The sequence below is a fragment of the Mixophyes fleayi genome, chromosome 11 (assembly GCF_038048845.1).
Source record: "Mixophyes fleayi isolate aMixFle1 chromosome 11, aMixFle1.hap1, whole genome shotgun sequence".
In the NCBI taxonomy this organism is placed as follows: Eukaryota; Metazoa; Chordata; class Amphibia; order Anura; family Limnodynastidae; genus Mixophyes; species Mixophyes fleayi.
This window is the reverse complement of record NC_134412.1, coordinates 4768500-4784491: the sequence shown is the minus strand read 5'-3', so window position 1 is coordinate 4784491 and position 15992 is coordinate 4768500. Positions and strand designations below refer to the sequence as shown.

Below are 15992 nucleotides of genomic sequence, written 5' to 3'. Positions count from 1 at the left end.
CCTACAGTCAAAAACATACTGGCAGGTTAATTGGCTTCTGATGTAATTAACCCTAGTCTGTGTGTTTGTGTGGTAGAGAATTTAGAGTGTAAGCTCCATTGGGATAGGGACTAATCTGAATGAATAAATACTCTCTATAAATAAACCATAAAAATAACTTCTGAATCAACCTCAGGATGTGCTTTGATATATAATCTGTACCTCAGACTTGAAGTACTTTATATATATAAATCTTGTTGCATAAAACCATATCAGCTGACAGATGCTCCACAAACTCTATGTTTTGTGTAACTTAATGTTCGTCCATGTAACATGTAACTTCTTCTGAGTCGTATCTCTCATACCCAGGACTTTCTTCCACGACTACGACATACAAATAAATAAAGATCAATAATTCAAGCTGTCAAAAATCCAGCCGGTCCTCGTAGAACTAGGACACGTGAGCCCTGTTATTGGGCACAGTGTGTATATTTTAGTCTAATTTCCTTTGTAGTATCTCTGCTGCGTCTCACCCCAGGTCTGATGAAAGAGGATGTCGCGCTCCACTAGCCGTGATTAAAGGACTTGTCACAGACTCAGGGGAATAGTCCTGAAAGCTCACATTCCCTTCATCTTCCCCCGAATTAGTTTACACACAACACCCTTGTTACACGCAAGTGATTCATCAGGACACAACAGAGTAAATATCCATTATTATGTACCGTTTATTTATATAGCGCCACCGTTTCATGCAGAGCTGTATAGAATATATCTTATTCAAATCAGTCCCTGCTCCACTGGAGCTTACAATCTAAGTTCCCTAAAATAATATTTTTTTTTTGGGAGTATGGGAGGAACAAGGAGCACCCAGAGGAAACCCCATGCGACCACAGGGAGAACATTCGAACCGCGATTGTTCTATCCAGAATCAGTTTATAATCTGCATACATACAAAGATGTGTAATCCCCTGCAAATCCCAGGTATATTACTGTATACACTCGTTCAGAAAACTACAGTTCCCCAGAGTGCCTCTGGGAAGTTAAATGCGAATTGTGGTGGCCATTTTGGAGTGGGCAAACTGCAGTGAATGAATTAGAAGGTTCCAGGAGATTTTTGGGAAAAAGGGGAGAAGCCAAAAACAGACCGGCTTGTGTGAGAAGTGATGTGTGACTGCTGGCTGAGCTAATATAGGATATTCCCATAAAGAGCCACTGAATCTATGGCTGAATTGTTGTCCTGAGGGATGTTTGCAGCCAGCCCAGAAAGAAGCACCTTTACAGTATAGGAAAAGACCCAACTTGCCATTGCCCATGAGATGTCAGCAGGACTCATATGAAGACAGATAAGTTTCCTTTGCTTTGCTATGCTGAAGTTATGAAAGTGAGACATCAAACTGTGTTATTAAAACCTCTGACCATGACTGTAATATTGCTATTGAGAGGTGTTATAGCACATGTCTAAAGGAAGAGTTTGTTCCAGCCAAATCTGCTGTATTTAAAGTTATCTACAAGATGACTGGGACATAGAGAACAATCATTTACCACAAGAGTTTGTCTATAGTGCATCATAAGTTTGTTTCTATTGTGAAACATCCTAAACTGGTTGCTGCTGAGAGAATACAAGTTGTTTAACCCTACAGTTGCTGGGAGAGAGCTGTTTATTCCATTAGACCAGTGTTTCCTAAACCCAGTTCTCAGGTACCCCTAACAGTGCTTGTTTTCCATATCTCTTTGCTGGAGCAGAGGTGTATTCATTACTGACTGACACATTGTAACAAATCCACAGGTGGTATAATTATTTCACTTGTGACCTAGAAAACCTGCACTGTTATTGGTACCAGAGGACTGGGTTTGGGAAACACTGCATTAGACGGATTGCTAAGTGGACACTGTCATTTACACTGGAATTCCTTTATTGTGCAGAATTGCTGTTGTTTATGGAGCTCAGGAGTCACGCATACATCAAGTTGACTACTGATTTCACCTTGTACAAGTAAATAAGCTTCATGCGTCAGCTGAAATGTCACTTAATCCTGTGGATTACAATTTACCCTCATGGGTTCTGTATATCATGAAGTGAACTAGAAGCATCTAACCCATATTTGCCAACTCTCCCTGAATGTGCGGAAGACTCCCAAATTCCAGGTAGGTCTCCAGGACTCCTGGGAGAGTAAGGCAGTTTCCTTGCTCCGCCCATTTCCTACTTCCTACAGAAGTGGGATAAATTAGAGACAAAATGATGTGATTTGCCGAGCCCTGCACACCCACCTCCCCCTTGCATCTGCCGGACACCAACTTCCTGAACAGGCATTTGATGTAATGATCTATCTAACTCGTTAGCAACTGGTTGTCTCCAAAAGTACATTTCACTGAAGCACAGTGCCTAAATTCAAAGTGGAATATATTTTTTCAGTGACCTATGTAAACCTTAGGCCACAAGCAAAGGGAATAAATTGATGAGTTTATACAGTTTTAGCCCTGTGTTCCTTGTTTCATTCCAACACTACTGGGGGGGACCTTCGCCTCTCTATCATACCACCGGGCATGTTGAATTCTTCCTTCTACTACTACTACTTCTCCTTCACTACTTCTGGGGTGCCAACCATCCGCCCCGTTACAGATGCATTAAGGAGAATATCTATGCAACATGTTTCCAGCAATTGTAAATGTTTTGGAAGCATTTTTAAGCCACAAAAGACTCCTCTGACCATTCCAACCAGGATCCAGGAACTGCATGACAAACATTGGCGGCCTGATTCATTAAGGAGAGTAACTGGTGATTTGTTGCGTACAACGGGCATAATTACTCTGCGCATGCCCAACACCAGACCATACGCCAGTGAATTCAGCAACGTTCAATTCATCTTCGCGCTCGAAGGGCACCTATTACAGCCTCCAATTTCAGGGGTGGACGGGGAGAGGACTGGGCGTATGTGTGAGTCAATATACAGTAAGAGCGTGCCAAGCTGGAGAACACACAGCAGATTCCGATTCAAGCTTTGGGCATCTGTAAAGTTTTCAGTCACATCACTTGCACCAATTACAGGTCGGGTGTAAGTGCTGAGTGATAGTGACGGCTGTGTATACAGCTATAACATGTGTTTGCAGTCAGGAGTAACTGTAAAAATGTTTTTTTATGTACAGTAGGCATTAATATCATCCTAATACATGTATTTAATGGAATAGGAAAAAAAGAACAACACTTTTTTGAAAACAATGTAATGTTTTATCATGAATGACTATATTATTAACAAGTGACATTAATTGAATATATATATATTTTATTCTGTACACTCTTTTGTGACTTTAGATTCCACATATGTATTGGACGTATCCTGCAGTGTATTGTCTGTCAGAGCAGAGTGGACCTAGACCCGTATTCATCACCAGACGTATCCTCACATCCGCTTCTTGCTGAGTATGAACGTGTGTACGCCCAACGTACGTGCGTTTTTTTAAAAAGCGTACATTACGTTCGTTTTGACATTTGGTAATGAATCGTGCCCTGGGTTGTTAGGGTCAGACAGACATAGGAACGCGATTAAGTTCTTTGTCTTTCAAAAACTTTATCGATCTAGGGTTGCCAGCCACATACTGAAAACATTTTACATGTGCTAAAATAAATAGTTTTAAGGCGACCTTCAACTCTTTTGTAAATTATTTGTAAAGAAAGAAAAAAAAGATATACTGTATGTTTATTGTTTTGAGAGTGATCCTAGTTTCTATCATTTCAGTTCAATTTTATCAGTGATTTACATTTAATATATATAGGATAATATAACGCACTTACCTCATTATAGCTCTGGCTACAGGGGAACAAAGACTTGAATGTTGAACCAAAGCCGATGATATTGAAGAGCGACGTTGGCATAAGACTTTTCAGAATGACTAGCATGGCATCCTGTGGGCACAAGATAATAGAGATATAATTTTTTTTATATTTCAGTAAAATATCCCTTTAAAGTGTACAGACCTACACACAGTAAAAGCAGCTATTTTGGGATGTCACCAGTTCCTAGTAAATTGATTGGTTGCATGCTAATGAATAGTGGTTCCTCCCACAAAATGGCTGCCTCCATAGTGAATAGGCGACAGGTCCACTCTAAAACAGCTCTGTTCATTGACTTTGTTCACCACATACATCATTTATCACAATTCAGTCTCTACAGTCATGGCCAAAAGTTTTGAGAATGACACAAGTATTATTTTCCACGAAGTTTGCTACCTTAATGTTTTTAGACCTTTTTGTCAGATGTTGCTATGGTATACTGAAGTAACATTACAAGCATTTAATAAGTGTCAAAGGCTTTTATTGACAATTACATTAAGTTTATGCAAAGAGTCAGTGTTGACCCTTCTTTTTGAAGACCTCTGCAATTCGCCCTAACATGCTGTCAATCAACTTCTGGACCACATACTGACTGATGGCTGCCCATTCTTGTCTAATCAATGCTTGGAGTTTGTCAGAATATGTGGGTTTTTGTTTGTCCACCCGCCTCTTGAGGATTGACCACAAGTTCTCAATGGGATTAAGGTCTGGGGAGTTTCCTGGCCATGGACCCAAGGTGCTCCTTCATGCTGGAAAAGGCATCGTTCATCACCAAACTGTTCTTGGATGGTTGGGAGAAGTTGCTCTTGGAGGATGTTTTGGTACCATTCTTTATTCATGGCTGTGTTCTTAGGCAAAATTGTGAGTGAGCCCACTCCCTTGGCTGAGAAGCAACCCCACACATGAATGGTCTCAGGATGCTTTACTGTTGGCATGACACAGGATTGATGGTAGCGCTCACCTTTCCTTCTCTGGACAAGCATTTTTCCAGATTCCCCAAATAATCTGAAAGTGGATTCTTCAGAGAAAATGACTTTACCCCAGTCCACAGCAGTCCAATCCCTGTACCTTTTGCAGAATATCAGTCTGTCCCTGATGTTTTTCCTGGAGAGAAGTGGCTTCTTTGCTGGTCTTCTTATCACCAGGCTATCCTCCAAAAGTCTTTGCCTCACTGTGCGTATAGATGTACTCACACCTGCCTGCTGCCATTCCTGAGCAAACTCTGCACTGGTGGTGCCCCAATACCACAGCTGAATCAACTTTAGGAGACGGTCCTGGCACTTGCTGGACATTCTTGGGCGCTCTGAAGCCTTCTTCACAACTATTCTACCTCTCTCCTTGAAGTTCTAGATGATCCAATAAATGGTTGATTTAGGTGCAATCTTACTAGCAGCAATATCTCTGCCTGTGAAGCCCTTTTTGTGCAAAGCAATGATGACTGCACGTGTTTCCTTGCAGGTAACCAGGGTTAACAGAGGAAGGACAATGATTTCAAGCACTACTCTCCTTTTAAAGCTTCCAGTCTGTTATTCTAACTCAATCAGCATGACAGTGTGATCTCCAGCCTTGTCCTTTTCAACACTCTCACCTGTGTTAACGAGAGAATCACTGACCTGATGTCAGCTGGTCCTTTTGTGGCAGGGCTGAAATGCAGTGGAAATGTTGTTTTGGGGATAAAGTTCACTGTCATGGCAAAGAGGAACTTTGAATTTAATTGCAATTCATCTGATCACTCTTCATGACATTCTGGAGTATATGCAAATTGCATCATAAAAACTGACTGCAGCAAACTTTGTGAAAAACAATATTTGTGTCATTCTCAAAACTTTCGGTCATGACTGTATAATATTTAATCTATAGCATTGTATCACTGCACAGGGGTTATTAAATATTAATAGTATGTTTCCAGCAATATATTTGATGCATTCACTAGAGATACATTTATGTTTTATTAAAGATACAGTCATTTTAGCAGTGTCGCCTTGGGCATGATTGTGGATTTCAGTAATAGCCATCGAGGTGCAGGCAGCAGTCAGGGAGCAGTCGGGGAACAGTCGGAGGCAGTCAGGGAGCAGTCCCGGGGCAGTCAGGAGGCAGTCAGGGAGCAGTCCCGGGGCAGTCAGGGAGCAGTCAGGGAGCAGTCGGAGGCAGTCGGGGGGCAGTCCGAGAGCAGTCGAGGGGCAGTTGGAGGCAGTCAGGGAACAGTCCCTGGGCAGTCAGGAGTCAGTCAGGGAGCAGTCGGGGGGCGGTTGAAGGTAGACAGGAAGCAGTCCCGGGGCAGTCAGGAGGCAGTCAGGAAGCAGTCAGGGGACAGTCGGAGGCAGTCAGGGAGCTGTTCCGGGGCAGTCAGAAGGCAGTCAGGGAGCTATCGGGGAGCAGTCAGGGAGCAGTCGGGGGACAGTCAGGGAGCAGTCAGGGGGCAGTTGGAGGTAGTCAGGAAGCAGTCAGGGAGCTATCGGGGAGCAGTCAGGGAGCAGTTGGGGGGCAGTCCGAGGCAGTCAGGGAGCAGTCGGGGAACAGTCGAAAGGTAGTCAGGAAGCAGTAATGGAGCAGTCAGAGGCAGTCATGGAGCAGTCGAGGGGCAGTCAGGGAGCAGTTGGGGGACAGTCGGGGGGGCAGTCAGGGAGCAGTTCCGGGGCAGTCAGAAGGCAGTCAGGGAGCAGTCAGAAGGCAGTCAGGGAGCAGTCAGGGAGCAGTCGGAGGGAGTCAGGGGGCAGTTGGAGGGCAGTCAGGGAGCAGTCGGGGGGCAGTCAGGGAGCAGTCGGAGGCAGTGATGGAGCAGTCGGGGGCAGTCAGGGAGCAGTCGGGGGACAGTCGGAGGCAGTCAGGGAGCAGTCGGGGGGCAGTCAGGGAGCAGTCGGGGGCAGTCAGGGAGCAGTCGGAGGGAGTCAGGGGGCAGTCGGGGGGAAGTCAGGGGGCAGTCAAGAAGCAGTCGGGGGGAAGTCAGGGAGCAGTCAGGGGCAGTCAGGGGGCAGTCGGGGGACAGTCGGGGGGCAGTCAGGGAGCAGTCGGGGGCAGTCAGGGAGCAGTTGGGGGACAGTTGGAGGCAGTCGGGGGGGCAGTCAGGAGGCAGTCAGGGAGCAGTCAGGGGCAGTCAGGGGGCAGTCAAGAAGCAGTCGGGGGGAAGTCAGGGAGCAGTTGGAGGGAGTCAGGGGGCAGTCAGGGAGCAGTCTGGGGGCAGTCGGAGGGAGTCAGGGGGCAGTCAAGAAGCAGTCGGGGGGAAGTCAGGGAGCAGTCAGGGGGCAGTCGGAGGGAGTCAAGGGGCAGTCAAGAAGCAGTCGGGGGACAGTCGGAGGCAGTCAGGGAGCAGTCGGGGGAAGTCAGGGGCAGTCAGGGGCAGTCAGGGGGCAGTCAGGGAGCAGTCGGGGGAAGTCAGGGGCAGTCAGGGGGCAGTCGGGGGCTGTCATAATGACTTGACTCACTAATCGCATCTCACGCAGAGGAGGGCGGCCATGATGATTTGAATCATGTCTCAAGGCTCTGCCACTAAATAAGAAAAACGACCCGGATCTGGGAGGGTGACCTAATTTCCCAGGAGGACGCCTCGAAATTCAGGAGTCTCCGAGACATTCCTGGAGAATAGACAAGATGCCTCATGTCCACCCAGCAACCTTTCCACAAATCCGGGCTTAATTTTGACCACTAAAAATAGGGACTGTTTCACAAAATCAGGACTGTAGGAAGATATGAAATGCTGGTAATCTACACTCCCCTACCCAGCACTGTGGCTGCTGGTTACGCCCTGTATAGGTTGGCTGGGCGTTCATTTTAGCAGCAGATATCAGATTATTGGGGGGGGGAGAGAGCAGTTTCCTCATAAATCCTTTTCCCTTTTGTCAAACCTAATTTCCTAATTGCTTTCGTACAGTCTGTGCCGGCGATGAAAGCTGCTGCGAGGTTATTCTTAATTATATGCAAATATATCAAAAGTCTGATGGATCTGAAATTCTCTCTCAACAAAGCAATTATAGAAGAGGGTAAATTTAATACAATTAGAGATAATTAGACTGTAGAAAAGTAGAAGACTTTGTCTCACTCTTATGAGCGTACCTTGTGCGCCAGACACGCGTCACGCTGTTAAAGTCATGATATATATAGGTTGTTATACATTGATAGCGGGGCCTGTGGTGAGGCCGAGAGCAGGCTGGGGAGGTAAGGGTTAAACTTCGCTACAGGGGGGCCGGGGTTTTATTACAAGAGAGAGACCTAACCTCCTATTTTCTCATTAAACGATTCCCGCCGATCCTGGCAGCTCCAGTAGACGCGACAGCTTCAATAGCTGGTTATGTGAAACTTCATTGGGTGTTAATTATATTTTACGCTTTGAAAATAATTATACATTTCGTTATTGCATGTGAAATGCAGGATCAAAAAAAAAAATGCGTCTTTGGGTGTAGACGAGGATGCGGGGGCTGGAAGGAAGATGTTTTTCCTCTAGGAGGTAATGGGAGAGCTGCGTTGCTTTTGTGTCTGTCTATTGTCTGCTATTTACTCATTGTCTTCAGAGGCTCTCGGCTCCCGCTAGTCAATCAATCAGTCAATCAATGGCTCTATGGTTTGTCAGACTGTCATGTTGCCTCTTTATCTCTTACAACCTCTCGCTTACTCTCTTTCTCTTCCTCAGTCTCTCTCTATTTCTGTCTGTCGGTCTCTCGCCTTCACTCTCCTCCATCTTTCATGTCCCGTCCCCCCCACTGATAATGCTGCAAATCTGATAATAACTATATACAATCTCCCCACGGTGAAGCCAAGGAGCCTATTTTAGATAGACGATGATATGGTTTAGGATTTCATTTAGCAAAACATTTTTGATGTCTCCTAATCAGGCACTAACCACCCAAATCTTCTCAAGGACTAAAACCTAAGGACATGCACGAAGGGTTACAGGGGTCAATGGAAGTTTAGAATCCACAGTGGAGTAATACAAAATAGCAATGCAAACTGGGGGTCTTTTGGGATAGGAGTGGACTTTTTGAACAGCGAGATACTAGTGTTTTAGTCCACATCTCACAGTTACAGGAAGCCATCCTTATATCCCCTCCGATCCACGTCTCAAAGGTCTATTCAAAATGAAAATGGAGATGGTTCTTTTATATGGTATAAAAATTGCATCACACACATTACAATTTTGATCTGACAGAGCAGAAGAGATTTGCGTTCAAGTGCGCTGTAGGATAGTTATGAGACTGCTGGACCTTAATGATACCATTACGATGCACACTCATCAATTAGCTTCAATGCCATCATTCTGAATATCATTTTTCCATCTAATCAAATTAATCAGCTTAACCGTTTGCCTGTGATTGCATCCTATCTACCGTCACCCACATGTTAACGAGAGCTCAGACTACTCTCTTTTCAAAATGAACTGATGCACGTCGGCCGACGTCTCCAGCTCACAAATAGATTTGGCTTGAGACCATTTCATTATCTGCTTATTTTTCTGCCTGAAGACAGCAAAGTTAATAAAAATAATTTGCAAAGAATCTTACGGAGATTTAGAAAGCACAAATTGTTGCTGCTTTTATTTGCAATAAGGCTGTTGAGTTATTGTGCTGTTCACTTGGCTTTCCCGTTGGTTTCCGCAGCGCTGGTGGCGTCGTGTTTTCTTATCACATTTTCTGACACCTGCAGTCCCGAACGTTTCCACACAGCTCTGCTACTGACACGAAGAGCTCCCCGCAGGGAATCGCTTGCCTGGCCCGCTGATGACCTGATACCAGCAGTCCCCGTCTTTATCCGCTCAACGCTGCTCCTACGGCGTCTCCATCTCCCTCTTCGCAGCCACAGGAGGTGATTTAACCCTCCCGCCCACTGTCTACACAAGAAGCCCCCTCTGTCCCTTGGTTTCTCTTTTAAACACCTGTCGTACTAATAATGTTGTACAATCCATAATTCACAGCTATGGCCTTACATGACCGTGACAAGTCCCAGGGCTCCTCACAGCTCTCTACCAGGTGCTACCACACATCACAAGGTCTGGATACATATAGTTTTAATGCATTTTTCTATAATAAAACGGCTGCTCCATTGTAAGCGGAGAAACAGAACTGTGTCTCCATGGAACATCCGAGGATAGAGACGCAGCTCTGGGCCCCCCTCTGGGAGCTGCTAATGGATTTCATAATGACTTAAGCTGCAGTTTCTAAGACATGTGTAGCAATAAGGTTTTTCTTGTTTTTATTATCTAAATTGGTCTAAACAAGACTTTTTTTCTTAGCAGAATACAAAGCACTTCTGCAGTCGGCTACCTCTACCTATGGTGGCCGTCACTCGAATATTAGGAGCAAATCCACATGGCAAATTTGCTTTTGTCTTTGCAATAACGTTGCGTTGCCTGTAGATGGCACTGCGGCTATTGCAGTCTATGGAGAGATCTCGTCAACCGCAAAAGGCTTTCAGCCCCCGGCACAGAGCGGAGGCAGCAGTGTGTGGGCGGGACCAATAGTCACGAGAATTCAGACATATCAGTTCACAAGGAATAAGATGAATCTCGGGGTGCCTAGTTATTTAGTCGCACTGCAAATACACCTACTTTCTTGGAAATTCTAATGCTCCCTTTATTTTTCCCAACACGCCCAATTGGTTAACTGCACATGGGAGTAAATGTGGTGGAAAACAGAGGGGGCGATCTATAGATAAAGGAAGACGGGGGACAGGGCCAAGCATACCCCTGTTTTTAAATAGGTAATATTGTCAGGTATGCAAGTCTAACTTTGCATTAAGAAACTTAGTTGTAGATTTTTCAAACCTTGTAAGAAGGTAAAGTGGAGATGTTGCCCCATAGGCAAACCGAGGGGGGGTTTCCTAGTGCCTAGAAACCCCCCTCCAAGGCTGGGGCACTGTATAATTGAGGTGGCTGGACTCTGCTCCCGCTTCACACGGCTCTGCTTGAAAAGGGAGAGCTGCGTACACCTAACAGTAGTGCACACAGCATTGCCCATGTATATTATGGGGATAGGAAGCGTTGGAGAGCAGCCAAACACTGTCTAATATTATAGCTATGCCCCCATGCATGCTGGTCACACCCACTGGTGATGTGGTGTGGGAAACCCCCTCTACAAATCCTGCGTTTGCCCCTGTGTCCATAGCAACCAATCAGATCCTAGCTATCATCTCATACACTCTAGAACACAATATTGTACACTGTCCCTATTTTCCAAGGAAGGACTCGGATTAAGAGATTCCTTCCTGGAATTATCCCTATTTGTTCACTACTGACAAAATGCGCTTTAAAATCCCTCTTTTTCTGCACTATCTGCTCCATCTATCTATTGGTATTCTCTGGGCTTTAGAAAGTAAGGAATTTATTGATAGAAGCAAAAAGAGGAGGCTACATTGACAAGTGACAGTAAATAGGATGCTAAAATTCCGGGGGTGCACCTGTTTCCCCGAGGCGTCCCCCCCCACATTACCCTGACTCTGGTGATGCTGACGCCGCTCATGCTGCCGCTGCGGTCGATGAGAAAGATGAACTCTCCCTGCGTTTTGCTGAGGTCGGTCTGGGCGGACTGAAGATCGGGGCAGAAATTCAGCATCACGACCGGATGGTGACAAATATCCTTAATGAGACGCTTGCGGATTATCTCCGTCTGTCGGGGAAATAAAAGAGAAAATGTTTAAATACCAGATGGGGCGAATTCTATTTTGCATGATATTAAGAGGGCAATATTATCAGAATATATTTGAGGGGGGCAATATCTACTATATAAAAGCCTAGTGGCGTGTGTCTGTGTGTGGAAAAAAAAAAAACAAGCTGCAGCGCCACCTGCTGGGCGAAGTTATACACTGACCTACTAAATCCTTAGTATGTGTGGGGGGAAAAAACTCAGAAAGGGCTGAAATTTGCTGCAGCGCCACCTGCTGGGCGGAGTTATACACTGACCTACTAAATTCTTAGTGTGTGTGGGGAAAAAAACTCAGAAAGGGCTGAAATTTGGTATACTAAGATGTTTTTAATTTGTTAATTTAATTTGTTAATTGTTAAAAGTGTTTATAAAGATTTTAAATATATATATATATATTTCTTGAAGGAGAAGTGACAGTTGGGAGTGGTTGGTTGTTGCCGGGGGTGACAGTTGGGAGTGGTTGGTGGTTGCCGGGGGTGACAGTGGGGAGTGGTTGGTGGTTGCCGGGGGTGACAGAGCGAGAGGAGTGTGATACTCAGGATCCCTGTGTCTGGATAGACATCTGGATAGATGTGGCGATAAAGATGAAGAATGAGGTGATGGAGAAAAATGATGAGGTGGTGACATGTGGACAAAACCACATTAAAAAGGGCACTTGCGTCGGGAAGTAACGCTCTTCCCCTGAGGAGGCCTGGGCTAGGCCCAAATGCATGACAAGATCCTTTTTAACACCTTAAGTAGCTTGATTTGACTAGAATGCATGAGTATCATGCACGGGTTAACTTATGAATATATAATTATATTAAGGTGATCAATACGACTTGATTGCTAATGGGGACAATATTTATTGAGTGCAGACATGTGGCACTACAGATTGGCCCTATAATCTAATAATACTATAATATTGCTCCCTTAGTATAATAAAAAATAAAATTAAAAAAAAGTTCATTAGAAATTAATTTTGCCCCTTAAATAATAAATAATGATTGCCCCCTAATTCATAAGTCAATGGTGCTTCCTCTGGAATAGATTCTATGTTATTTTACCTTTTTCTCTGCACTGGGGTCTTTTTTGGTCCCTCTGATGAAGTCACTCTTCCCTCTCAGGAACTGTTCGTACTCGTACGGGGTCATATCGCCATCTTCCATGAGGATGTGCGGGAAGTGGGGTTCTGTACGCAAGTAAGTCATAAAGCATTACATTACATGGGTACACTGTGTATGGTTCTTTGCATCTTAGATTTGCACAAAGTGTTTATATTGTTTGGTACTAAACAGACTTACTATCCATTAACTTAAACTAAAAAGCACTATACAATAAACCTCTGGACAGCAGTAACAGTAGAATTTGTATATGGAGATGCTTAACAGTGAAAGATGGACTGTCAATAACCATTTCTAATCCAATGTGAGCAGCAAAATAGCTTTGGATTTTCTATTTACAGTAGAGCAGTAATCAATCTAGATATAGGATTGATGACGGTTGAAAAGTAGGTCAGCCTTAGTACAGGGGGTCCCATATTACTCCCCCCCTCCCTTAAAGGAATCATCCACTCACGTCTTTAATTTATAAGCTCACTTTCCTTAATTGAGAATACAACGATCTGTTTACTTTTGAATTCATTTTCAACTGCCTTATGGTTGAAATAGAGTATCTGCCAATAGCAGCATCTTGGAATCGCTGAGGGTTAAGTGTTCTGCAGAGATCTGTTTTTTTGCAACAAAGTAACAAGCTAATAATAGGTGTGGCTTCTCAGTTCTATTGCAGGAAATAGGGAACTGGGGTCAGTTGAAATGTCCAGCTCACAAGTAGATAGGTTAAAAACAAGTTGAGTATATTCTTATTTTCCCACTTTAAGTAAACAGAAAAATGAATAACTACAAGCTGCAATTTAGCTGATTATCCATTGAGGGATATGAGTTAAATAAATGTGTTGCGTTCACTTTTAAATAAATATTCTAGAGACCGCAATTTAAGGCATGTTTAGTAAATCATAACTCGGCCACTAATTATATCTAAATATAATCTCATAAAGGCATTACACTTTGAATAGAAATTGATATATACTTCAGTCTAATATAACATTCTGTGTACGCACAATAAATTATTCCCCACTTCCTAGCGCCATGGATCAGTGATACAATGTAACACGGGCTGGTGAAATAACATCTGTTGCCTCAACATATTAACCGCGATGACGCACAAGCCTTCAACGAGACAATCAGATCAGTCTCTGTGCGGATATTATAGCTATGTGGCAAACCGAGATCTGCCGTCTGATTAATCAGTAATAAATCTCAGGTCATCAATAAAAATCTGAAGATCTAATGCAACATCTGCTGCATCTCCTGGATTCATCGTCTCGGGCCAACCATCCAGCGTCATGTGTCCCCGGGAGCTCCCAATTCTCAGCCAAACTTCTCAGCCCCCAGCCAGCCGTTTGTTCCATAGTGGGCTACCCCTTGGGCTGGGTCACTGGAAAACCTGTATTTTTTTTTCCCTTTAAAATGTTCCTAATAGGCTGCTGAACCGAGTCTCGCCCCTCGTTCTAAAATTTGCCATCCAGCCCCTGGACCCCATACACTCATATTTTCCTATTAATATACTTGTACAAGTTCTCCTAGATTTAAGACCATGTCATCCTCACCCTGCCTGTCAAATCATTCTAAAACCAAACTACAGGGACCTGACTGACTGTAGCTCAGAGATGTCCATTACCGCTGGGATGGATGAGGATCTCCACAGGACGGTCATACGTGTGCTTGTTGGCCAGTGTGATCATGATGCTCTTGGCAGAAGGAGCGGAGGGGTCGGCGTCAGCTCGGATCTCGTGGGTGGGACTCTCAACACCTGTAATACAGATGTAGCGTCTGTCAATCGGTCTCTTTCTGTGCCCTTAGACTGTCTACCTGTAGTTCAAGATGTTTCTATCTGTAGTTCAGGCTGTCTCTGTCCTCTAGGTCAGTCGTCTTCCCCCTATGGTTTAGGCTGTCTCAACCTGTAGTTCAGACTGTCCCTATCTGTAGTTGAGGATGTCTCTAGCCATACTTTAGGTTGTCTCTACTTGTAGATCAAACTGTCTCTACCTATAGTTCAGGCTGTTCCCATCTATAGTTAAGGACAGTTCTAGCCATTGTTAAAGCTGTCTCTATCTCCAGTTGAAGCTGTCTCTACCTGTAACCTGTAGTTCAGTCACTTTGCACCTATGGTTTAGGCTGTCTGTTTTTTTCCTGTCTCTACGTGTAGTTAATGGTGTCAGCTACACCTTGTGGCTCAGTCTACCTCCAGTTATCTCATCCTGTCACCTGGTCTGTCTCTTGCTGAGTCTCAGACAGTCTCTGTCGGCAGCTTAGTGTCTCTCTTCCTGTGGTTCACTCTTACACAGTGGTCACTTACCTGCTAGAAGGTAAGGTGCTCGGATCTCCAGGTGGAAGGTAAGTTCATACTCTACGGCGTTTACGGCTTCTGTCTCCAGTAAGGTGGCCAGACAGAGCTTTTTGTTGCCTCCTGATAGTCCAGCTTCTCTCCTAGGACCAGACACCAAATCTGACTCTAATTCTCCACCTTATACATGTCTTAAACATGCACGGTGCATAACTATCTGTACCCTTGTATTGGTGTATACGTCTATACGTGTATACGTCTGCATTGTGTAAGTGTAACCATCTGTACAATATATTGGATGTGAGGCACAAACCAGTTAAGGATTTGCCTGTAGACAATTGTTTTGTGCATTTCTCTACAGTAATAAAAAGATCCTGTGTTATAAATAAATGTCGGATACAAAACCTGATTAAGGACACTTTTGTCCTCGTCTTTCTTTTAAGGATCTCCGAGAGGAAATCCCCACAGTATGCGGGTAAATAAGTGTCCTGCATTATTTAATTTTTGGTTTTATTAAAGACGTGACTAGGGATTGGAGTGTTGTAAATGATCAAGAGAAGAATTAAAGAACATTCACATCTTGAGTCCTGTTACTTGCCCGGCGGTCAGGATTTACGTGTTTCATCGTGTTTGCTCTCTGCACAGCTATATAAATCAAAATGTCTGTTAACTCTTTTTTTGCTAGATAAAACTAATACATTTTTTGTGTAATTCCTTCTTAACGGTGCAGGGACTATATAGTGATGCTATAGTAGTGTCTCTAGATGGAGTGATGTGTGACAATGCCTGAAAGTATTGTGGTGGCAACCTATTCCAGAGTCCCAGACAGGAGTGAAATAGTGGTTCACTGAGCCCCAGAGCAAAATTTGGGTAGAGGCTCGATGATACCACTCTAGCCTCTTTTGAGCAAGTGAAGTCTGGCTTATGTGCTCTCTGTGCATCTGCTGAGTCTTTTCGGAGCAGTGTGGGGCAGGGGCTCAAAATGGGGGAGGGCTCAAAGTGGGGGCTCAAAAAGGGGGTCCTCATCTCCAGGTCCCGTATCAGCTGCACTCTCTCTAGTCCCAGCCTACCATGACAGTAATCATGCTTGGATTTGTAGTTCTACAACAGTTGGAGAACCAGAGGTTGTGTACCTCAGCCATACAATCAATCTATATATACCCGATCAATAC

At 44.3% G+C, this 15992-nt stretch overlaps 1 protein-coding gene across 2 annotated transcripts in view; it reads right to left on the bottom strand.

The window, feature by feature from the left end:
• The window catches only part of VWA5B1 (von Willebrand factor A domain containing 5B1), an 84257-nt gene that overhangs the window by 33547 nt on the left and 34718 nt on the right, over window positions 1-15992 (bottom strand). For both annotated transcript variants that reach the window (XM_075191498.1, XM_075191499.1), the window contains exons 5-9: window positions 14833-14963; window positions 14155-14286; window positions 12483-12607; window positions 11224-11400; window positions 3770-3880 (exon numbers count right to left, since the gene is read on the bottom strand). In XM_075191498.1, the coding sequence (XP_075047599.1) occupies window positions 3770-3880; window positions 11224-11400; window positions 12483-12607; window positions 14155-14286; window positions 14833-14963 (676 nt within the window). The remainder of the gene's footprint in view (window positions 1-3769; window positions 3881-11223; window positions 11401-12482; window positions 12608-14154; window positions 14287-14832; window positions 14964-15992) is intronic.